The 25,530-nt window shown below is 33.4% G+C and overlaps 2 protein-coding genes across 7 annotated transcripts in view; one reads left to right on the forward strand and one right to left on the reverse strand.

Moving 5' to 3' along the window:
• LOC132760496 (intersectin-1-like) overlaps window positions 1-11,299 on the reverse strand; it is a 58,741-nt gene extending 47,442 nt beyond the window's left edge. For 4 of the 5 annotated variants that reach the window (XM_060752481.1, XM_060752482.1, XM_060752483.1 and 1 more), the window contains exons 1-12: window positions 11,183-11,299; window positions 9,292-9,355; window positions 8,456-8,548; window positions 7,432-7,495; window positions 6,556-6,761; window positions 4,774-4,881; window positions 4,035-4,119; window positions 2,589-2,680; window positions 1,722-1,785; window positions 1,260-1,438; window positions 836-958; window positions 148-298 (exon numbers count right to left, since the gene is read on the reverse strand). In XM_060752481.1, coding sequence (XP_060608464.1) covers window positions 148-298; window positions 836-958; window positions 1,260-1,438; window positions 1,722-1,785; window positions 2,589-2,680; window positions 4,035-4,119; window positions 4,774-4,881; window positions 6,556-6,761; window positions 7,432-7,495; window positions 8,456-8,548; window positions 9,292-9,307 — 1,181 coding nt within the window. In that variant the 5' untranslated portion in view covers window positions 9,308-9,355; window positions 11,183-11,299. The remainder of the gene's footprint in view (window positions 1-147; window positions 299-835; window positions 959-1,259; window positions 1,439-1,721; window positions 1,786-2,588; window positions 2,681-4,034; window positions 4,120-4,773; window positions 4,882-6,555; window positions 6,762-7,431; window positions 7,496-8,455; window positions 8,549-9,291; window positions 9,356-11,182) is intronic. The other variant, XM_060752484.1, reaches the window with a different exon arrangement.
• LOC132760501 (quinone oxidoreductase-like protein 1) lies at window positions 11,293-23,970 on the forward strand. 2 transcript variants are annotated; one of them, XM_060752488.1, is made up of 11 exons: window positions 11,293-11,407; window positions 13,176-13,267; window positions 13,789-13,866; window positions 14,086-14,209; window positions 14,995-15,063; window positions 15,991-16,172; window positions 18,889-18,952; window positions 20,111-20,209; window positions 20,655-20,788; window positions 21,490-21,641; window positions 22,922-23,970. In XM_060752488.1, the coding sequence occupies exons 2-11, from the start codon at window positions 13,190-13,192 to the stop codon at window positions 23,016-23,018; spliced, it is 1,077 nt and encodes a 358-aa protein (XP_060608471.1). In that variant the 5' UTR covers window positions 11,293-11,407; window positions 13,176-13,189; the 3' UTR covers window positions 23,019-23,970. The 2 variants fall into 2 exon arrangements, with proteins under 2 accessions (XP_060608471.1, XP_060608472.1); XM_060752489.1 differs by having other exon boundaries at window positions 11,300-11,333.
• Window positions 23,971-25,530: the final 1,560 nt, after the last annotated feature.

The following is a 25,530-nucleotide window of genomic DNA, read 5'->3' on the forward strand; positions in this document are numbered from 1 at the left end:
TCTTTTTTTTAAAACTAATAATAATTCTTTATAATTCTTGCTAAAACTGGTTTTTGTTTAAGACATCAACCAATATGCCTAATACCTAGGCCCCATGTTAAAAAGTGAAAGATTCTGAGCCTTAAGAATCATTTCAGTGTCTCAAACCTTTGTTTTTCTCTTTTCTCCTGTTCTTTCCTTTCTTTCTCCATCCTAGCCTCTTCTTCTTTCCGTAACTGATCTTGTAACATTTGTCGCCGCCTTTCTAACTCAGCTTGACCCTTGTCAAAATTCTCCTTACGACGATCTTCAAATGTTACTAAAATATAAACAAACAGTTATTATGACAAAATTCATGGAGGTGAAATGGCAGACTTGTCTCCGAGATGAGCTCTGTGTGGTTTAAAGGGGTTAGAATCTGCTTCACTTCTTATGTAGGAAAACTATATTGCCACCAATACTGGAATGTAAAAGAAATGACTAAAAGTAGCGGGTTGCCCTTAACATATTCAAGGGGAATTTTTACTTGCCTATTTTTACCATTATTCAACATATTTACAGAAGGCAAGGGTAAATGTTTTTAACAAGTCTGGGCTGCTTTTAGATGGGAAGGTAAACTTGCATGAAGGATTCAAACAAAAGAAGTCATTAGTAATCAAGACATATCTTATGGTGTCAGAATATCTTACAGGATAAAGATATCACTTATCAAGACACATGCCTAGATATCAGTTATTAAGATAGATGCCTAACTGGGAATGATGACTTACAGAGAATAATGTCAAAGGGAAAATTGACCTTTCTGACAGAGTTTGTACACCTCAGAGTTTAAAGTTAATCAGTTTGCTTGACATACCTGGTGAGATATCAATTTCTTCTTGTTTAGTTTCACCATTAGCTACAGGTGTTGGTTGTACTGGCGCAGGCATTCCCATAGTTCCTACCAGATCACCAAAACTGTCCTTCTGGCCGGCAATGGCTGAAATATTCATAAACTTTTTTTTAACATTATTTAAGCTTGATCATGAAAACAGATAGTAGCCTATTTAAACCACTCTTGAAATTTACTTCCTGGAATACGTCAGTACTGTTGTCACATGAGAAGACATGGTTGTGACTGAGGACTTGAAGTCAATTTCTCTGAATTAAGAAGTAGACATTGCTGTCTCATTTATACAGTCTACCAAAGGAAACAGAACTGCTCCATGATGCATGTATTTATATTGATATTTTAATAAAGTTTTCAAAAAATCATAGTTCGAAAGGGAGAAACAACTTACGAGGCTGAGCAACTGGGGGTGGGGTCCCAAAGCTTCCCGTCCTCGCTTTGCCAGGTAGTAACTCAGCTGGTAGCTTCACAGGAAGTGGTTGACCAATCTTTACAACATCTATAAGGTGCATAGCTATACAAAATTCATCACAGTTCAACTTGCCATCTTTATCCACATCAGAAAGGTTCCTAGATGGAAAACAAGAAAATTTGGTGAAAAGGTATACATGTACCTGATACATGAAAACATTAACATTTTACAAAAACACTTGTCCTTTTTTTGTAAGTTTTCATACACAAGAATTTTGAATGAAACCAACCCAGATATATGTACCTCTAACATAGCAATGTCCAGCAATATTTGAAGAGAATACAACAAATGTGTATTAACTATTATTCTTGTAAGGGGTTTACCTCAAGTTAATTGTGTAAAGCTGTATTTATAGAGCATCCAGGAAATGTATGCACTTACCATATCTGAGCTAACATCTGTTGAGGGACTCCTGTGTTCACTAAAATAGATCTTGCCTCCACACCTTCAAATGTAAATATATAGTTCAAATATCAATTACAGAATGATAATCCAAGCACTATATTGAGATTATATGAATACTTTTATTCTAATAGAAATCATAAGCTCTATTTGTGTCAACACAAAGTTTCCTCATTACACATCAGAATTTATTACTTCAGTTGACATACCAGAGTGGTTAAAAATTACTTAATTTCTTTTATCACTCTCAAGCTAGAATAAATACAAATGTATCTTTAAACTAAATATATTAAAAATGTTCATAGAGTACTTCGTACAAGAAGGCCATGATTGCCCTTAATCATGGCCCCTAAACTGCTTCATCTAAAAATGGTTTAAGACACTATAAAGTTTGTCACTTGTTTTTCTAACATTTGTTCAATGAAGACCAAATTTTCATGTATCTTTGGTCTAATTTGTGACCTATTTTACTCAAAAATGTTTGAGGTGTCTTCTAATAATTTTTTTAAATATCAAGTAACAAAATAATCTACAAACATTCTGACTTACTGACTTCCTATTGTAAGCAAACAATTATACTGTTTACCCCTTCTCCTGTGAAAAGGCCACAACAATTATATAAGGCCACAACAATTATTCTTATCATGAAACAACAGGCCCTACATCCCCAGGTTATAGCTGGGACTTCAAATTTTGGATCTTCAGACCACTCATATAGACCCCACAATATTATCGCATTGAGCTGGGGAAAAAATCATTTTCCATCCATTGCCCATCCCTCCCCGAGAGTGGATGGGCCTTGGTTACAATTGACATATGCATAATGAATGTGAAAATACAACATACCGGTAAGAGATCCTCTTTTATTCCTATCATGAGTGTTAAATAGTTGAGTATATTTCAGCTTACTATTATGTGGCATTGCCAAATTTCCAGCCCTGGAGACGAAAAAACAATAAGAATGTCATGATGAAGGTTTAACTGCAAAAAAATATGAGCTGGTGACAAAGTTTATTAACAAGAGCTGTCCGTAAGACAGCGCGCTCGACTTTTTTATTGCTTGCCAATAAAAAAAGTTTTTGCAGTAAAAGGCAATACAAGAATCTCTGTATTTTTAAAGTGAACTAGTTGTTTGATACCCTTGAATATTACAGCAATGTTTATATGACATAATTTATGGTAAAGTGAACAAGTGGATAGGAATGAATTTTTTTAGATTTTTTAAGTTTTTTAGTGCTTGCCTATAATACAAAACATTGACAGTTAAGGGCCATAATTCAAATAAAATCTTTGACAGAATTACCTTCTCCTGGACATGTTTGGGAATCATGATTGTAAACAAGTATTCCAACTTTCAAATTAATATCTCAAACAGTTCAGTCAAAAAGTGGACTGGTACTAAAAACTTAACCAAGATTCTAAGTCGATAAAAGGCCTTAATTTTTAAAACAAATCCTTGACAGAGTTACCTTCTCTTGCGTACAGATGGGGGTAATGATGTGAAATAGCATTAAAAGTTTCAAAGCAATATCTCAAAGGGTTAAGGCAATAAGTGGATTTTACCCATATTCAATGTATTTTCTAAGTCAAAAAAAAGGGGCATAATTCTGTCAAAAACCTTGACAGAGTTTATGTCCTCTTGTCTGTTGATGAAGGTCGTGATGGTAAACAAGTATGGTCAGTTTCAAAGCAATACCTCCAATGGTTTTGAAATAAAGTGAGGTGGTACAAAAAACTTAACCAAGCTCAATACACTTTCTAAGTCAAAAAAGGGCCATAATTCTGTCAAAAACCTTGACAGAGTTATGTACTCTTGTCTGTAGATGGAGGTTATGATGGTGAACAAGTATGGTAAGTTTCAAAGCCATACTTGTAATACTTCTGAAATAAAGTGGGGTGGTACGAAAAACTTAACCAAGGTGTGACGCCAACGCTAACGCCGACGCCGGGGCGAGTAGGATAGCTCCCCTTTTCATAGAAAAGTCGAGCTAAAAAGGTATAATCAATTGAACTTGTCCTAGATATTAGGACACTTTTAGCTATTCACACACTGACAGAGCACTTGGTCAGAACAATGTTAACAACAATTAATAAAACACCTAGCTGAAAAAAGACAGATTTCTTCATTGATGGCTGTTGCAGTATTAAATGAATAAAACAAAGTCTCTGACCATAACATCTATGTCAACTTCTTTGATGCCACCTTTGTCAATTGTTTTTTTAAAAATAATTTTATTGTTAATTTGAATTCTTTTATCATTAAATATGAATCAAAATTTTTAAAATTCTCACCCTGCAGGTGCCGAGCCAGGGACCCCTGCATGCCGGACTGGCATTGCTCCACTGAATCCTGTTGACACCGGCACTCCAGGAGCACCTGTTAAATAAACAACATAAGTTTGATTATATCTTTTAAGTGATGAAAGACAGTTTTTACCTCCATTTAGAAGCTGAAACTTTTCACAAAACAAGGACACATGTTGGTTCTAGGTACTTGACTTTCTTTCCCCTTGATGAATTAAATGTGTTTATATATTTTCAATGAATTATTCTTGTAGGCAAAGGAAATAAATTGTTCCCAAACAAAGTATATAAGTATTAAACTGGTATTTCTAGCAAGTTAATCAACACTTTCAAACTTAACATTTTATCAGAAATCAACAAACACTATCGGTTAAATAAAGTTACTTTCAACTACCGTTCATGAACAGATTCAATTAAACCATGCCTGCAACATTTTGAATTCTGTCGCTTTTGAATGTTTTTAAAGGATTCCATTTCTATTTCTATTACTATTTTAGTATAATTTTTATGAAGATAAAATCAATAATTCTTGTAATAACATGCAGCCAAATATACCTTTTTACACTTTAATTAAACTCAATTCTTATCCAAATATATTCCTTATTAGTAAAATTAATAAACAAAAATCTTACTCTTTTCTTCCATCTTAGTCATTTTCTTCTACTTCTACACTTGTTCATACATTACAACAAAATAAACTCTCACCATTTTTTGCTAAACTACTTACCCATAAATCCAGTGGGCTGACCCATTTGTTGCATGCCATTGACCATCATTGGCATTCTCTGGCCCATTGACATAGCAACAGGAGGTGCCATTCCCATAGGAGGGATGCCTGGTAAGTGCAGTGAATGTGCATTATATATAATAGAATACAGAGAAAACTGTCAGAAACAAGGAACAGGGAGGTAGGTCACAGCTTTAACCCTTATCCTTACAGGTGCAATGATATGGATATGCATATATTGAGATGCAGCGTCAGGCAATGCATACTTAGGCACAAAAAACGTTGTACCCCGATATTTCCATTAACATTTGTCACTGATCAAAATGTACATACTCATATTTCGACTTTTTTAAGACCCTTTAAGAATTCATAAGAAATTATCTTATCACAACATCGGTGTTTATGTTTTATTTGTTGGATAGTTTGACGAATTCCAGATTTAGAGTTCTTAACATTTCCATTTCATTATCTGATATACAAGCTTATAAAAGTTTATTTAGCTTTTTCAATTTCTAACATACAAAAGAAGCTTTAGTGTACTATTGCTTTTTATTGTAATTGGTGTATCGCAATATGTACTGCAATGCCTGTATCACGATATAACACAAAACCAGTTTCACCATATTATTGCACCTCTAAGTTATCCTGCTGAAATTATTTAGAAGGACTTGTCCAGTTTCCATTTCCGAAACTGTCGATAATCCATTTTTGGGAAAATCAATATTGAAAGTTTAAAGTTAGTAAGATAATAGTATAGAGCCTGGTCAGATTACATGGATGCAAGGCTGGCCTGGCTCTATACTGATAACAAAGGCTAATCACTAGTGGTTCCAGCAGGATAAGGGCTAATACATGTAATATCAAATATGAGAATAAATTGTGAATGCTTATTATATAGGAGAAATTGAATATTAGAGGTTCTTGCAAAATCATGGGATCTAAACTATAAATGCATAACTGTTTTAACACTAAAAGATGGAGAATCATTATTGCATTTTTTACAGAAATTATATAAATAACTGTAAATTTGAACAGACAAATTCTTTAAGTAAAAAATATGTATATTTTGTCATCTAAGTGCTGTAACGGGTTAACTTCTTATATTATTAATAGGAGTTAACCCGTTATTGCAATAAGATGATGATTTGTCTCTAGTAGGGTCACATGCACTGTATATAGTACCAGTAATAGAAAGTTATATAACAGAGCTCTAATAATGCACAATAAGTCCTATGTGACTCTTTTCCTGAATTTTAATGTTTTATATAATGTAACACACTAAAAACCAGCAAAGTCATGATAGGTCAATTCAACATTAAAAGATCATTTTGTTCCGGTAACATTTAAACTGGTATTAAATTCTACTATAACAGTGACAATTACTGAACATATTGAAATTTATAATCGGACAATAGGCGGTAGCAAACTCGGAGATAGAGACCCCAACCGAGCCTCTAAATTTTCTCCTCCAATTTACATCATTCAGGAAAGTGGTCCTTGCAACCTCTTAATCTGTGGCTCCACAGAAAATTGGCTTCCCTGCATTTAAGATTTATGGTAAGGATAGAGCTAAGGTAAGGGTATTTGTTGGCAGAAGTAAGAGTCGTGCACTTTGAAAACTAAATCAATGATTTATATGCGTTTATGACTGTGGTCTCCTTTATATATCAGGTTAGGTATGAAATATCATTTTCAGTAACACACAACAATAAAGAACTTGATCAATGTGCTGGAAATAGTGACATGCGCTAAAATATTTTAAAAAACTGCCACAGGTCTTACCCATTCCTGGAGCCATTCCCATCATGCCCGCAGGCTGTGCTGGCATCGTGCCAAATGAGCCCATCATTGGGGAAGGATCTGCCTTCAGAGACTGTGGTAAGGACTTAGGAAGCTCGTAGCCTTGTAACTTTTTCTTGATCAAATGCATGGCAATGGAGAACTCTTTCTTGTCCATTTTACCATCATTGTTCATGTCAGCCAGGCTCCTGATGAATACAAAAATTCTAAAAATGCATTCCTGAATTAATAGTCATGTCACACGTTAGCACTTGTTCTCAATGTAACACATGTACATAAATGTATACAAAATTCAGGTTAAAATATTTTTGAAAATTAAAAGAATAAAAGATTACAAAACGCTCTTTCAAAATAATATTTTTTAAAGTCATAATTAATTAAAGATTATTTTAAAACCAAATCTTCTGCAAATAGTGGTATCATATAAATATACATTTTAAATCAACTCACAAACTTAAAATGAAATTCACCGGACCGCCAAATTTGTATTGTTATATCCGGATTTCATTACATGTATATCCTAGAGGCAAAGTCTGGAGAGTGGTTATAGCATTGTTAAAAGCTGTATAAGTAATATCATTACAAGTGCACTTTATTGTACATATTTTATGTAATCTTATTAGTTGTTTTTTTTTGTTATGTTTTAAATCACACCATCATGGTAAAAGTTGTATGTTTTTTTCCTCTAGTTTTACTGGGCAAGATGATATACAGGGAATACATGAGTTTGCGATTCTGATGATTTGTATTGCTAGTGTTGAGTGATGATAAAAAGTTATATTCCCTCCCATAATTGAAATTTACTACCATATTTATTTTCACCGGAAACTTAAAGATATACAATAAATAAAGATATACCATATCTGTCCAAGTATTTGTGTAGGTAGACCAGACTGCATAAAGAAGCCTCTAGCTTGCTCTCCTGAAAACACACAAACAAATCAAAACAATCAACTAACTCAGTATACATGTAGACATTCTGCACAACATATGTTATTTACATGCCCTAGTTTTATAGAAATATTTGACATTTAGGATTTCCTGTACTGAAAATAAATTCAATGAAAATATTTTGATTTAAATGACATAAAAGTATGCTAAATGTTGACCAGATTCCAAAAAATATCTCAATCTGAATTTGAGCTGCGTCATGACAAAACCAACATAATGGGTTTGCGACCAGCATGGATCCAGACCAGCCTGTGCATCCGCGCAGTCTGATCAGGATCCATGCTGTTTGCTATCAGTTTCACTACTTGTTATAGGGTTTGTAAGCGAACAGCATGGATCCTGATCAGACTGCATGAATGCGCAGGCTGGTCTGTATCCATGCTGGTCGCAAACGCATTACATTGGTTTTGTCATGACGTGGCTCATTTTATTTCAGTATATTTCATTATAAAAAGTGTTGTCTTTAATACAGAAATACATGTACCATATGAAAAACCAGAGAAAAAGAGGTACACAAAATCTGATGAGGTACTTCAGAATTTAGAAAACTACATATACATGTACATGAGTTTATCAACAAGAACAAGAAGTATCATCAATTGATTTCTCTATTTTCAGTAACCGTTGTAGAATCAGCAATACCTTTTCCTCCAATAAATTTAAACAGTTCTTGTGTGATTTTAAATTCTTTATATTTTTATTAATTAAACAAGAAGTAAATACATTCAATATGTAATGAGTATATGGCTATATTTATTAATTGAAATAGCTGGAGAGAAATATATACATGTACATGAAATGACAAACATGAATTGCTTTTAATCTAAATGCTTACTTTTAGCATTTTGATATAAAAAATCCTTCCCACTGCCAAATACAGTTACAAAATTGCAAAAAGTAAAAAAAAAACCTAAAAAACCCCAACACTTGCCTGTGACAAAGCCATTGACTGGTTTAAGAGTGAAGAATTGGGAATCATGTTTAACTCTATCCTCACCACTGATCCTCCATGCATCACCACTAACTGAAACAAACATGTTATCTTTTTTTAAACAAACAGTTTCTAATTTTTCAACAAAACTTCATAGTTGCATGCTACTTATGCCTTTGCAATAACTGACTTATTTAAAGATATTTATAAGATCACGTACATTGCAGTAACTAAATATACACAGAAGAATATAAGAGTAAAGTCCCTCTGAATTGCGTGTGAACTTTGTGAATCAAATATTTTCCTTGAATGATAAATTACAATAATAATCTGAAAAAAAAAACATATTCAGAATTTATGCTGTAGAAAATTTATATGTTAACTATCATGTATAGCTGATATAAAATTTCTGTAGAAATATTCTAAATGTGGCAAACAATGCCCTATTTCGAGGAGAAAACTTCAAAAAGTGTAATTTTTAAACCATGGAAACCAAAAACAGTTAAAGCCTAGTCAAATCTATTGTAACTAAAACAGGGTTAAACTGACAAATGTACAACTTGAGGTCTGTTGATCTAAATTTCATTCAAGGAAAACAACAAAGAAAACAAGCCATTCCAATATGGCTATAAGTACAAATATCTGATGCTGATTAATTAGAAGCCCCCCCAAAAAAATTAATTCAAATTAAATTTTATATATCATAAAAATTTATTTATTTCGCTTAAAATATTTGCATTAATTATCTTATCTTGTAATATATTGTAGTATAGTAAAATTAGTAAATCATGTAGAGCTAATAACACTAATACACGTATACAAGAACTTAAGAATACCTGTAGCTGCTGTCATGATAATTGTTCATTAAATTGCTGACAGTCAATGACCCAACATAAACATCTGTAATATAAGCACAGTATTGTATAATAAATGTTAACAGATAGGTATATTCCTTATTTACAACAGCCTAAGTTTTTGCATTATTTTCCCCCAGCAAACTTACAAAATTGAACACTCTTTATGTCATATATATATAAAACTTTAACTAACCACTCAACAATCAATGTTCTACACAATTTATGATTAATCATTAATTTATAAATGAAAATATTGCTGACCTCTTTAAGGCCTTAACAGCCATTATGTATAAACTGCAGACATTGTTATATATTGGACCAAACACAACCACAAGTCTGACAACAAACAGTCAAAAATGTGATTTTTCATCTAAAACATTGCCATCAAGTCTAAGACCTTTATTCCAAGTTATTTTACATCAGTGTTAGCGATTTTCCCTAACTTTACTGAGTACCTGGGACTCAGTGCTAATAGATCTGTTACGTCCCAATTCAAATGGAACGAGTCCTCAATTACAAAAATGTCAATTTTGCATAACTTTTAATTTCAATCAAATTTTTAGAGTTGATGTCGCGGATACCATTGATAGTTGGGCCCAAAACGAGGCCGAGCACTTTCTCCTAGTCCCCGTTTGGGATATAAAACTGCATTGCTAATTTAAAAGGAACAAATAAAAGGTGAAAATTTAAGTTCTTTTTAAAATTACACATTTTATTTAATAATAAAAACTTTTAACAACCAAAAAAATTTACAAAAGATTACAATTTTTTGAAAAAGTGTTTGTTCCCTTAGATAACGCCCTTTTTTTCCAACCCCCGGGCAAAACAGTCAAATTGATATTTTTTACTTCATAAAGCAAACCCCTGATTACATACATGTGATAACTGAAATGGGCAAAACTGGATTTTCAGTTGCATTTTAATAAGGGCTCAAAAATAAGTTTTTACTTTAATTTCATCATATTGTTTGGCAGTAAAATGGTGAAGACCCAAATTACCATCATAATTACATACATATCCTATATCATCAAAGTCAAGAAAAGCTTCTTTCCAGAATAGTTACATTTAGATTTTATTTCAGACATGAGCATCTTTTCACACATTCAATGATAATCATAAAATCAAAATACTAAAGGATAAAGTCACAGCCTGCCCGCCATATATAGCACACATGTCATGCATGGTGTACCAGCTGAATTTGAAATGTCCCTGACTGAGATAATGTGTCTGACGTGAATTTGCGATATCTTCCCTGTTTACACTATACATCCCCGAGTCTTCTGATTAATGTAATAAGACCAAAATCATTTTTTTTAAAACAAGAGCAATAGTACTTCCATAAAAAAAAAAGAAATAAAAATTTTTAAATAGGGTTTTTAGATTATTAACCTTATTAGGGTAAAATGTGTGATCATGCAGTCACCACTGTGGCACACATTCCAACATTATTTTACTTTACATATGCAATCAACTGGTCAATTTACTAATACTTTAACTGCTTGTTTGCTGAAACAACCAGAGTAATCAATATAGAACATCAACATTTATTTACCAAACTTGTCATACATAAATTTTATAGAATCTACCAGGCCAACACCTGTTGCAGTAAGCAAGACTGTAATTTTATTTAAACAACACAAAAGTTAGAGATCTTTGTTGATGACTATTCTAGTAAGGGGTGAACAAATATGAACATAATTTGCATGATATTCCAGCAAAAATTGTATATGTAAATAAAAATATGAAGTGGAATATTTATGATGATTATCTAAAATATTTTGACAGGTTCTTTTAACGAAAGTTAGGTTTCAAGGTCATTTCTGCGCATATTGACACTGCAAATTCAAGAACAAAATAAAATATTTATTACCAAGTCACAATGTAAACCACATTTACTTAAAATAAGTGGATTTAAGTGTTTAAAAGTCCTTGTTTTCCAAATTTTTCGGTACCGGAAGTCGGCCTTCTTTTCCCCTTTGCATGCTAGGAAAGAAAGGGGAGTGACATGTGGACAATTTCCGGTTTCGATTTCATTATTATTAAATTCTATCTTCTATCTTGCCACTCAATTCATAACTACAGTATGCTGATACAAATATGGTTTCTTTATTGTAACATTTTATTATAGTTTACGGAATTGTATGCCTCTTTGGTGTCTTACATTGTTAAGTAATTTTTTTGGGTACCCATTTTTTTAACACTGTAACGTACACAAAACTAAACGTACCCAAGTTGTGCATGTACATAAAACGTTCGTTTTGAGTGGTAAATTCATGAGAGGAATACAATATGTAATCCTCTACTAATAATTTTGACTTGCCTGTATTGATCTGTTGATTGGCATATACAGAACTATTATTAATATGAAATTAGGCAAAGCCTATGCACGGGGAAGTCCTTAAAAATTCCTTTCATTCTTTCCGTTTTAAAGGTGTCATTCGGTATTACATGCACCGCTTCCGTTTTCACTCGGAACACTCGACGTTTATTATTTATCCGAAAAGTTGAGATTTGTTCCGTTATCGGAATACCCCGCCTATTATCATTGAGTTACATTGTAAATGGCGGCGCCCGACTAGAACTGACACTGAAAATTTCATTGATAGGTATAGAATTCTATATATTTTTTAATTGTTTTTTATTTGATTTTCTTTTAAATACACACGCGTAGTCTATAGCCGGGCAAGCCAAAGCCCGTACCCGCTTCGCGGGCCCGGTCTTTGACTTCCCCGTATAATTTTGTCATTTGTTAAGATGTGTTTAATTCAATTGACACAGGGTGTAAGGCTCCCACGTTTACATTTTTTTGTAAACGTTTACACGACTGCTAAGAACCGAAACGATACCGTTTAAACGGTGGCACCTCTATGTACTATACACACCATGTATTTGAGTCGCCAAATGATGTCTTTCTTTCTATTTTTAATACATGTAAAAATAAAGAATGTGCAAGGCTCATCACGATTGAGTCAGCACACATTTTTTGCATTGTAACCCCATTTTTTACCAAAAATGTATTATGTCACGAGCAATTTTGCACGTTAATGCTGTGTGGAGGGTTGTAAACACCCATTTTCCGTTTGTTTACTTTGGAATAAACCACTAGAATTGATAAAATCCATGATTACAGGCAATGATTAAGAAATTTTGTAAGACAATATGGTCATTTCGATTAAACGGTAAACAATATCGTAAACGTTTATGAATGAAAATCGAAACGAATCCGTTTAAACGTGTAATCGTGGGGGCCTTAACAGGGTGAGAAAAATGTCAGTCTGACCAGGCTTGAACCCAGGACCCACAGAATAATGTTCTGGTGCTGTACCGGCTGAGCTATCTGGTCGCCAATAATTAGTGAACAGTTAAATACCCTGACACATTCCCGCACTATATTGAAATTTGTTCTAATGGGCACAGAGAACAATTTTTCAGCTTGGCAACTTGGCTCACCAAATTGACCCCACGTTGGGCTCCAAATGATAAAGGATTAGAAACCTGGCCAGGAGTGAAACTGGGACCCTCATGATACTGTACTGCGTCTCTTCTACTGATAGCCCAGCAAATTGTGTGCTTAGGGCTTTTTATTATATAGACGATGGTTGCCCTTAGACAGACATCATTGTAATTATCAGATTGTAAAATCGGTATGTCTTGCAATCGAAATATTGAGACTATTCTACCCACTGAGCTTTCCAGCTGCTTGCACAGTTTTTCCTCTAATTTAGTTAACAGTTCAATACCATGACCTAGAGTCTACTGCATGCTACAAGCCTTAGATTATCTCACATATTTATTTGATGTCCAAAAAAGTTATCATTTGATATTGTGCAGAAGTTTTGTTGTATTATTTTTTTACATTACAGGAAAATTGTAGAAAATGAGGACATTAAGGCAATCAGTGGTGAGAGAAGTGACAAAAACCATAACACCCAAAATAAACTTTGTAACTAAAAATGTGAGTAACCTCCATTTGTTATACATAAACCACAGTGGCTTTTTTTTTCTTAACAAAAAATATATTTTTCAATTGATCTGTTTTGGGTTATTTATTTGTCATGAATGATGTGACCACTTTTTATGACTGTCACATAAGTTTTCACCAATTATAGGTCGTACCGTATCAATCAGATTATGTAATCTCTTCATTTGTAAGCTCAATATTGATATAATTATATCCCTGGAATGGTCCTATAAATACTACACAACCATTGCAGAGTAAACCACCTTTTGGGGAACAAAAGTATAGGTTGTTACTAGCTGAAGGGTGTTGCTCTATAGAGTTTAACTCAGATATTGTGAAGTCTTACTATTGTTGTAAAGAAGTCTATCTGCATAGGTTGCATTGTACATAATTACAGAATAACAGTGTTTTGTGTTTCAAACTGTGTAGCCTGTGATATGATTTGGTTATCTCAATACATGTATCTATTATGTTTCTAAATGTCACTTTAAATAGTAGTATATGTTTATTTTCAGGTTGACATTCCAGTACCAGGAAGAGGTCAGGTTTTAGTGAAAGTGAAAGCATGCGCTCTTTCATTAGTCAAACAAAAGGTATGTATATATTAGCAGAGTTATCTCGGTCTATCAGTGATCGTTTTATTGAACCATGTTGTTAATCATAATGTTAAGTAAGAATTGTGGTCACAATGCATTTAAACAGGCTGACATGGCCATTCAGTTATATAGAAAAAATGAGGAGTAAGAAAATGCATTTGTAATACCAATTTGCAAAGTAAGACAATTTACTGTACAATATGTTTTATCATTTAGATTTTAGTTGAAGTAAACAGTGATGAAGAGGTACAAGATTATCCATGTGGTCAGGATGCGAGTGGTGTTGTAGATAAAGTTGGGGATAATGTGACACATGTTAATGTTGGCGACGATGTGGTTGGTATGTAATTTATATACTTATCACATTACTTGGCCTGTTTTCAAAATAAGATAATGTATTTCTTTATATTATACACAAAATACACACATTTAATAAAAAGTATTTACATGTATATGTTTTCTGACTGTATAATGTTAAGTGATGAAACAAGGAAGCCAGATGGACTCTAGCCCCAAATGGTGACTGGTCATTGTTTTGTAGGTGGTCCAGTAAGTTAGCTTAGTTGGCTTAGCCACATGTCAAAATGTCACAGATTGTGTTCACTATTGTAATATAATTGATCTTTCTTTAAAAAAGAATAAACTGATTTTGTTAGTATTTCATGTCTTTTTATTATTTTAATTATTTTTATAGATTTTTGTAGCTGTACTTTATGATGTATTTGTTATCAATTCATTAGGTCACAATAACCATAGTGAAATATTTTATTATTTTTATTGCATTTTAACATAGTTTTGCATAAATGTTTTTTTGCCTGCAGTGAATTTGCACATTTCACTAAAGAGGGTGTTTCTAGAATCTACTGATTTTTTTCTTTCATTTAATGATAGTTGTTCATTATGCTATTCTTCCTCATTTTGCTTTAATGTCTGGTAACAGTGAAATTGTATTGATTATTTCACCATGGCCAGGAACAATGGTTAGGAAACTATCCGCCTATATGACTGAAATACTGTTGGAAAAAGGCGTAAAATGAAACAAACAAACAAAACAAACAAAATTTCACCATGGAATGCTAAGATTGTAATAAAATGTTATATTTCTGTGCTGTTTTGAATCACCAGGTATTCTTCCACTGGACAGTGATTACTCTGGATGTGGAGATTACTGTATATTTAATGAGTATGATCTAGGTAGGTGACTTAGTATTCAAAATTGATCATCAGTAATATCTATTTCATATTTTAACACATTTTAACTTATTTCCATATTAAAAAGACAGGGCAGTCAAGGGCGAAGTCAGATGTATCATCAGTTAACCAAATGATGTCAGGAAAAATTATATTTCTGCCCGTTTGAACTCGAACCATGCATTATTATACAAAAACGCACCCAAAATTGATACCTACATGTATTTCCATAATTAGGTTTGATTAAAATTAAACTGTTTATGTAAATTTAGTCAAATGACATCTAACATTAAATCAAGCAATTGTTGATTTTGTAAACATTTAACAAAAAAGAAAACATTGAACTAGTCACTACTGCTGCTTGTTTTTGCTGCTTTTTTTGACTCAGTGAAATTAAATACTTGACAACCAATGAAATTGCTTCAAATATGAAAAAAATGACACTCCTTATTGTTTGAATACATTGAAAAATAGTTTAATTGTAAAAAATAATTTTAACTTACTGTCAGTTAGTCAATATTTAACAATTAGAGAATGTAAGATCACTTGCTTCCATTACTTCCCTTCACTTTTCTTGATTGAAATTTTGACTTTATGAACACTAAATGACTGTTTCTTATGAAATGTTATGTTACTTATGCTCATAAGTATTTGTACTAGATGACCATTAACCCATCTTTCAATCTGGACAATGTCATTCATCATTTGTATGGAAAAAATTTAAATATTGACTGAATAACAAACAGTGCAAACCATGATCAGACAGTACAGATGTGCCGGCTGATTTTGGTCTGCACTGGCTCGTTAGATTAAGTAGCTTCTAGCATACCAAGGCTTTAACTTGTTAATAATCTTTGTTACTATGAATAATGGCAGTCTTTGTCAATGTATAAACAAATGAGACTTATGTGATATAATTTTATAATACAGTCAAGAAACCGCGGATGTTGAGTTACGTAGATGCTGCAGGAGGTATAGGAGACTGTGTTAAAGCTTATACTGCCCTACACTATCAGGCAAGAATATGTGCCGGTGACACGGTCCTCGTCATTGATGGAGCGTCTTCATTTGGTACAGCAGCTATACAAATTGCAAGACTATGGGGAGCAAAGGTATTTTTTATAAAGAGTACATTTCTGATGAGTCTGTTGTATTTCTGATTGATCTGTTGCATTTCTGATAAGTCTGCAAAAATGGTGACTGTAAATCATCTAAGCCTTGTGTAGTTATATAAAGTTTTTGAGACCACCAGTTCCTTGTTGCTCTGTGTGACTGTTTACAATTCTCTGTTTTTCTTCTATTTAAGCAAACTTGACTTGCTCACTTACATCAAAACTAGTTGTGGTTTATTGTCTTGAAATTTGCCATGATCAGGGTAAGGCTAACTAAAAGACAGAACAGGCATATTTTACCTTGTCCGAACAATAGCAGTTTTGTTTTTAATTTGGTTTGAACCAAGCTTGCACTTAACTTGTATTATTATAGATCTCAGTTCCTTACTTAGTTTATACTACTTTATTTTAGTTTGATTGTGTTGGAGCTGTAAGCTTATTGAAACACTCTCGAATCTGTTCCTGGAACTAACCAGTACTTAGCAATAAGTGTAAAGTTTCTTACTCAAGGAAACAATGGCTTGCCTATGGCTGGGTTTGAACCCACGCGACCAGCAATCCTTAGATTAGCAGTCTGACGAGTTAACCACTGGGTAACTCTGGGCCACGCCACCACTTAGTCCCTTACTTGAAGTGTCATGTTAATGATTATATTTTACTTTTCATTTCTGTCATTTTTAGCTCACCTGTCACAAAGTGACAGGGTGAGCTTTTGTGATCGCTTTTCGTCCGGCGTCCGTCCGTCCGGCGTCCGTCCGTCATCCGTCGTCTGTCCGTAAACTTTTACTTTAAATGACATCTCCTCATAAACCACTAAGCCAATTTCATCCAAACTTCACAGGAATGCTCCTTTGGTGGTCACCTTTAAAAATTGTTCAAAGAATTTAATTCCATGCAGATCTCTGGTTGCCATGGCAACCGAAAGAAAAAACTTTAAATATCTTCTTTTAAAAAACCATAAGAGCTAGAGCTTAGATATTTGGCATGAAACATCTTCTAGTGAGTGTCTACCAAGTTTGTTCAAATAAAAGCCCTTGGGTCAAAATTGGCCCCGTCCCGGGGGGTCATTGATTTTCCCTATATGCATATAGTAAAAACTTAAAAAATCTTCTTTTAAAGAACCCAAAGAGCTAGAGCTAAGATATTTAGCATGAAACATGTTCTAATGGGTGTCTACCAAGTTTGTTCAAATAAAAGCCCTTGGGTCAAAATTGGCCCCGCCCCGGGGGGTCATTGATTTTCCCTATATGCATATAGTAAAAACTTAAAAAATCTTCTTTTAAAGAACCCAAAGAGCTAGAGCTAAGATATTTAGCATGAAACATGTTCTAATGGGTGTCTACCAAGTTTGTTCAAATAAAAGCCCTGGGGTCAAAATTGGCCCCGTGCCGGGGGGTCATTGATTTTCCCTATCATGCATATAGTAAAAACTTAAAAAACCTTCTTTTAAAGAACCAAAACAGTTAGAGCTAAAATATTTAGCATGAAACATGTTCTAATAAGTGTCTACCAAGTTTGTTCAAATAAAAGCCCTGGGGTCAAAATTGACCCCGCCCCGGGGGGTCATTGATTTTCCCTATATGCACATTGTAAAAACTTAAAAAACCTTCTTTTAAAGAACTCAAAGAGCTATGGCTAAGATATTGAGCATCAAACATGTTCTCATAGGTGTCTACCAAGTTTGTTCAAATAAAAGCCCTGGGGTCAAAATTGGCACCGCCCAGGGAGTCATTGATTTTCCTTATATGTGTATAGCAAAAACTTAAAAAATCTTCTTTGAAAAAACCCAAATAGCTAGAGTTAAGATATTAAGCATGAAACATCTTTTAGTGAGTGTCTACAAAGTTTGTTCAAATAAAAGCCCTGGGGTCAAAATTGGCCCCGCCCCGGGGGTCATTGATTTTCTTTATATGTGTATAGCAAAAACTTAAAATCTTCTTTGAAAAAACCCAAATAGCTAGAGTTTAGATATTAAGCATGAAACATCTTCTAGTAAGTGTCTACAAAGTTTGTTCAAATAGAAGCCCTGGGGTCAAACTGGCCCGGCCCCAGGGGTGTCATTGTTTTTAACTATATGTGTATAGTAAAAACTTAAAAAAAATCTTCTTTTAAAAAGCCCAATGAGCTAGAGCTTAGATGTTTAGCATGAAACATCTTCTTATGGATGTCTACCAAGTTTGTGCAAATAAAAGCCCTTAGGTTAAATTGGCCCTGCAATTGGGGGGGGGGGGGGGGGGGCTATATACAGGTGAGCGACCTCAGGGCCATCGTGGCCCTCTTGTTACGAAATATTGACCAACAATAATTTTTTTCCTTGAACTTGCCAGGGCATAGGCACATTTTGTTATTCCAGGAAAAAATTTTTTTATTCAATTTAAATCATCTATCTGTCATTTATTATTTTATTTCTAACAATCTTGTTTCTTTTCCTGAACCAATATGATTCCATTATTGGTGTCAGAGTTATGAAATAGCCAAAAAATTGGCTACTTTTGGAGTTGTCTGCAGTTGATTACAGTCATAATGGTTACAGCCATAATGGTACAGAAAAAGATTTTTCAAATGTTTCTTCATATTTTTCAAGTCATAGGTCCCATTTCATTGCTTGTATTGAAATTTTGATTATTTAAAGGTAAATGTAACATGTATAAAGTATGGAAAGAAATTGTGTTAATGAATGTATTATATTGTTTATCTAAATCTCTTATTTTGTTAGGTCATAACAACAGTGAATTCAGTGGCTGAAAAATCCTATCTGGATGGACTGTTGCCTTCAGTTGGTGAGTATTTACATGTATTTGTGTATATGGGGTAAAACTTAGACCAATTATTATTGATGTCAAATGAGTGTATTAATTAAAATGTTCAGATTACAACATTTATTGTTTAAGATATGGTGAATATGATAAAAGGCTACTGGTCTCAATAGCACTGTTAACTTATAGGGGAGAAAATGTGCAAGCAGCCAGATAGCTTAGTTGATACAGCTGCGGAATACTATTCTGAGGATCCTGGTCAGATTTTCTGATCATGTGACAATGTAATATAAATAGATTTGATTTAGTCCAATGAATTAGGGGGCAATATATATGTTCACAAGTAGATGGTTATGCTATTAGGGAGGAATGTTTAGTGAGTTATGTATAGTGATGGAAATCGGATGAAATTTGTCCCAATCGATCATCGGTTCAATCGGATGGGCCATAATCGATAACTTTTCGAATAAAGTCGCGTTAAAAAGAAATAGGGAAGAAACATTTCTTCCAAAGGCACTTGATTATATTCAGTAACATGAACTTAATTTAGCACGTTTTAACAAAGTTTTCACCTGATATAGTCATAATTTTACGACATAGATTTTATTTTTCAATGGATGTCAAATGATAACCTCCACATCACATTATATTACTATTGTTTACATCACGTATTGATCCTATGCAACACCAAATTGTCTCCGATATTATTTTTTGCAATCGGCAAAGACAATTACCGTCAGAATTAATTCCCTTTGATACCTTATACATTTTCGCGAAGGTCGCGGAACAAATTTCTGTGAATCGATTATTGTCGCTTGACATAACAGTAACTGATTATTGGCGACCTGCGACAATCGGAACATCACTAGTTATGTACTATCAGTTGAATAGCCGGTGGTCAGATCACCAGAACACCATTTAATATACATAAGTTTTATTCTATGTTTACAATTGTCAAAATATTCTATCAAACTGGTATCAAAGAGACATGTACACACTGATACACTGAGTAAACCCAGGTGACTAGAGAGAATGTATAATATTACACAACAAGTTATGAGGTGATGTTGTTTGGTGAGTTTCGGGGTGATAAAGTGAGTTGATAAATGCAATGGTTGCTTGATTGTGATATAAGAATGTTACTGTCACAAGTTATAATTATTCAACATTTATATTTTTAAGGTCATGTTATTGACATTGGACAGAGAGGCAGTATGTTGGTGAGCTCTGTGATGGAGGAAACAGGAGGTTTAGGTGTAGATGTTGTCATTGACAACGGAGGTATGAGATACACACATGTAACGTAAACTTTTCAAAGGTTTAATTGAAATTTAAAAAAAACCCAAAGACATTGGTTCTTTTTTATCATTTTCATTCTTAGTACATTTACATACATGTAGAATTATTTTTATTAAGGATACTAACAGAAATTACCTCCCTTTATTGTTCGGAACTACCTTTAGAGTTGTGTCTTGTTTCACTAGTTTTGTATGTATTATTAAAATGATATACTTAGATTATCAATCTTATGTTATCAGCCTGGGAATTTTATGACTAAGCCATGTGACAGGTGAAAATTATTAACAATTTGCAGATGTACTGGGGTGAGGGAATTAGGCTCTTCTAGTTTTTTGTGTGATAAACCAAGTACATGACTTTGTAGTAATGTTAACAATGTTGGGGCATCAAAGCCACACTGATATGAAAGATATATTTTGTTTTCCAGTGAAAATGTATACAAATGAAGAAGATTGTAATCTGCCATCTGAGAGAAGAAAATTCACAACCCCACATAAACATCATGTCATATCATGTTTAGGCATTGCTGGGAAATGGGTCACCTCTCAGTCTGACCTCCAGGTATTTATTCTTTATATTTGTCTGTTAAGCACCAGTGAGTTATAACCTGGCCTTCTAGGCGTAAGCGGTATGGGGATTTCACCTTACCTCTGTCCGTACATTGCTGGTACAAAGTGGTGTGGTTTTTTTTGGCACCAAATTAGTGAGAATATGTCCCACTTGCAGTGGCATTTATCACAGTGTTTTAGAATCAGGCTAGTATGCACATCTTTGTTATCTGGTCTGATGTTATTTTTTTGTATTATACATCTAGCCTAAAATAAGTCAGAGGGGTGTCCAAATGCCGAATGCTTAAGTTTGTTGACTTCAAACCACTTGCCCCTCATGGCTGTAACTTTGAATCCAGCTAGAGACTTCAGATTCTTTCATGTGAGGAAGGTATCCATTTAGCTTATATAGCATTGGTGGTTCTACTCAATTGCCTGTTCATGTATTAAATAGCACATTGAGCGGCACCTGAGGTCTTCTTCCACCAGTAAAGCTTGAAAGTTTGCCATTTTACCTGTACTGTGTTGGTGCAATGCAAAAAAAAAAAATGAATAAAAAATCAGTGGTTCTACTCAGATGCCTACTTGTGCCTGAATACTGAATATTCAATATTGAAAACACTCAAACTAGAAATGGTCAGTTCTGAATTCAAAGAATAACGTTTTGCTATGAAATATGTATGATAAGAATGACAAAATATGTATTAATTTCAGCTGGATCCACCAGATTCTGAGCTCTTGTACTTGCGGGGAGCCAGCATCAACTTCCTGTTTAATGAAGCCTGGACACTGTCTTATGCCCAACAAGGCAGATATCAGCATATATTACATGATGTTATAGATAAATTAGACAGGGGCAATGTGAAGTAAGTCTGTCTTTCTTACAGATTTAAGATAGGCTTGTTTTCAGATACATTTTATGAAGCTGGTAGAGAAATAAGCTATTAATTAAAGATCAAACATACATTTTGAATATACAGTTGACTCTCAATAAGTCAAAATCGCTTTACTCAAAATACTGCCTTAGTCGAATAATTTCTAAAGTCCCGTCAAATTTCCTTCTTTATCTTTGTATTTTAACACCGCTTAGGTCAAATTTTGACTTACCGAGACTCCTGTTTAGTCGAAAAGAAAATTTGGACCCGTCAATTAAAGTCTAATATATTTTCATCTCAATTAGTCGAAGTGTGAAAACAGACGACTGATCAAAGGTCGGCGACATCAAGGTGAGATGTTGTCACTTGTGATTTACACGTTTCATAGTAATTTTTAATTGCCGGTCATCATGTATCATTAACACATCGTAAAAGTGACTTTAATCCGTTTCAGGACTTTGAATTTAATGGTTTTATCAGTTAGATAATTAAATTAAAATTTGATTACATTTCTTTAAGAAAGTTTACTCGTGCCAGTCTGACGGGGTTAGTCAAATAACAGCCTAGGTATCAACGTAAATGACGTTTGTATAATTAATGTTCCGCCATATTGCATACATTAATGTGTACTTCCGGTTCACGATAGTTGCTAATTTCGTTTTCGTCCGATGATCAATTAAATCAAATATAATTGTGTGTTAATGTTTCACTATTGATATACATGTATTAAATTTTGAATTTATAATTTGTAGTTGTGAGTGATTTACCGTCATTTCAATGGTTAAATATTGCAGCATTTCCGCTAACAACAATAACAAACTAACTTCTTTGCGCATTCAATCAGGCACATGTATATACATGTACGAATGTCAACTTAATAGCGGTAGTTCCACGTTACTCGAATTCCGTTTCTCTCGAAGTAAAATGCCCAGTCCCTTGGATTTCGAGTTACCGAGAGTCAACTGTAATTAAGTATGAAGAAATAACAGTTTGTAATAAAAAATAGTACTTTCACCAAATTTTCACATAATGTTTTTATTAAACTTTTCTACAATGACAATTCACATATTGTTTTTATTAAAGCTTTTTTACAATTCCTTTTTATATCATACAAGTCAATAATTATGTTCATTTATTATCAAGACAGTTTATATGGTTAAAAATAAATGGTTGTAAACTCATATAATCTTAGCCATTAGAAAAGGGTTTATATATATACACTGTCAAAAGCAATAAAAAACACCAGCATTAAATTCTTATTTTATTTTCAGATGTAAAATCCTGAAAACAGTAACCTTTGATAACACACCTGCAGAATTATCCCAGTTAGAAGATCTCCGTATGGGAAAAATTGTCATGGCAACATGAAAGTTTTTAATTGCATGGATCAATATCATCGATGTCATTGAATGTCTGTTTTTTTTTCTTCTGGTTGTTGTTGTTGTTTAACAAAGTTGGTCTAACTTAATCTAAATTACAATGTAGAAAAGTGTTTACTTTATTTTTAAAAGCAATCATGTATTGTGATTGACATCGGTACTTTGGTGATTGATTAATTAAGAGGCAGAGTTTACAGTGTTTTGATGTGATGTTTGGTTAAAACAACAGGTTTATATTATCTTTGCTTTTATGCATACAGTATATATGATAGAGCTAAACTTGTCACTATCAGCATCTGTGTCAGCATCAGTCTTTTGATTAGGGAGATCCCTTTAGAACAATGAAAAGAAAGTTCATGAGAGTATTTTGTGTTTCACCGGAACCATATTAATTTAAAACTTTGAATGCATATTTGACCATCATAATTATTTGTGTGAAACATTACATTACTTGTACTATATTGTGAATTTGAACAAAATTATGCCCTTTTTACAATGACAATTAGGTTTTTATTTATCACCATTTATCATTGTAATCCATCATCCTCTGATTTCCCTCCTTTAAGTTTGTTTTTACATCTTCATAAGGCCACCAGAGTTTAATTTTCTCAACCTACTGAAACTGAAAGTGATGTATCCTTTGCCACCAGAATACAGCCAGGCCAGCTTGCTCTCACATGCAGTCTGACCAGACTCTATACTGGTGGTTGACTAACTTTAAATATTCGTCTTGATATCCCCTAAAATTAGTGCAGTTCAAAAAATTGAATTCTTCAAGAAATTCAGCAGGTTAAGAGATAAAAAAAGAAATAAACCTCTTATCATCTTGAATATGAAACATTGTAGACAGTCCTTTTGTCAAGGTTTAACATTAAACTGTCAATTTATTGTTGTATTTTTATGGTCATATCTATTAAATAATAAAAAATCTTTATGAATAAGTTACTTTTGTATTTTTAAATTTGCAAGTAAAACTGTAACCTGAAATAGCTTAAGTTTATTTACACAATACAGTCTTTGGTCATTATTAGATTTACATTTTTTAATCCATTATTTCTGAAGGCAATTGTAGAAATTATGTTTGATAACCCGGATTCCACTTAGGTTTTTTTTGACATGACAGGAACCATGTGCTGAAGTATGTGCTGTAAAACTCAAATTTAAAAAAGATAAGAGAAAAAAACAAGAACAAAAATGATGGAACAAGGACTTTGTCACTGTGTCTGTCTTGACGTTTGACCTATGGCCTGTGATCCACAGGGTTAATTAGCTTGCCATGGGCAATGTCCCTACTAATTTCACACAAACATAAGCTTATTCTTTCTGAATTTTTTGAAGGACAAATATTTTACTATATGTCACTGTGACCTTGATCTTTGACCTGATGTCCTCATCATATGCAGGGGTCATTTACTGACCATGGACAATGCCTCTACCCAGCTTCACAAAGCTAGGAGGCTTGTTTCTTCCTGTGTAGACAATGATTCTATCCTATTTTTAATGTGACCTTGACCTTTGACCTAATAACATCAAAATTTTATATAAGCTATGGGAAAAGTCCTTAATAATAAGGTCCAAAAGCCTAAACTTATTCCTTCACAACTATATTAGCCAGAAAAGTTAATGATTGAATAAGGATTTCACAGAATTGTCACTGTATCCTTGACAGTTGATTTTTAATCCACCGGCCATGGGCAATGTCTCTACAAATTTTTATAAACGTGAACTTACTCTTTCTGAAGTTTTTGATCAACAAATATTTTAGACCTTGATCTAATGGCCACTTATAATTTCCCTACCGAGTGTCACAAAACTTGGATTATTTCTTCTGTTATTCAACTGAAAATGATTAATATCTAAATGTAACAGAGACCTTGATCCTTTTTGCGACGGACGCGCCCTCAGGCGCGTTCAGAGCTAAGTCATCTACACATGGGATTTCGTCGGCTACAATCGCGCAAGGTGTCCTCAACCGATTAACAGCCCAAGAAATAGTACATGAATTTGATCCTTTAAAACTCCCATACTTTGTCGGGATATCTTAATATCTTCCATATTTAGCCTTTTCAATTTCAAATTAAGTTATCCAAGTTAAAATATGAACGTATATGATTGATAAAAACGTTGTAGTCCCGTAGTATTATTGCGCAATATGCAAATTACTGCCGAAACGATTTACCGCTGTCGAAAAAGTAGGACAGCAAATTATACTATAATAAAGGTGTAAGCTCTGAGTTCCAAGAAATTATTAGTAGGAAATAAATATTTCTACATTATACAAAACATTATTATTAACAAATCAAAAGTTTTTCGTGACTCTAGAATAACTCGCGCATTAATAAAAGAAGAACTATTTTCGTGACTCATACCGCGGGTTTAGCTGAATATTCAGCAGTTATTAATAAATTAGATACAGTACAATGGTTAGTATAAATATCTATTTTTGAAAATGCATGTAACAAGAGAGCTTTTCAACACTTTACCACCATGTAGTCTTTCAT

This window comes from Ruditapes philippinarum, unplaced genomic scaffold, assembly GCF_026571515.1.
Source record: "Ruditapes philippinarum isolate M1 unplaced genomic scaffold, ASM2657151v2 ctg250_1_1_1_1, whole genome shotgun sequence".
Classification (NCBI taxonomy): Eukaryota; Metazoa; Mollusca; class Bivalvia; order Venerida; family Veneridae; genus Ruditapes; species Ruditapes philippinarum.

Bases quoted from the DNA above. Each gene is read 5' to 3' on its own strand.
- LOC132760501 (XM_060752488.1), top strand. From the start codon at position 13,190: ATGAGGACATTAAGGCAATCAGTGGTGAGAGAAGTGACAAAAACCATA. The intron at 13,268-13,788 runs GTGAGTAACCTC...GTTTATTTTCAG, and splicing joins TAAACTTTGTAACTAAAAAT to GTTGACATTCCAGTACCAGG. The intron at 14,210-14,994 runs GTATGTAATTTA...TTGAATCACCAG, and splicing joins TGTTGGCGACGATGTGGTTG to GTATTCTTCCACTGGACAGT.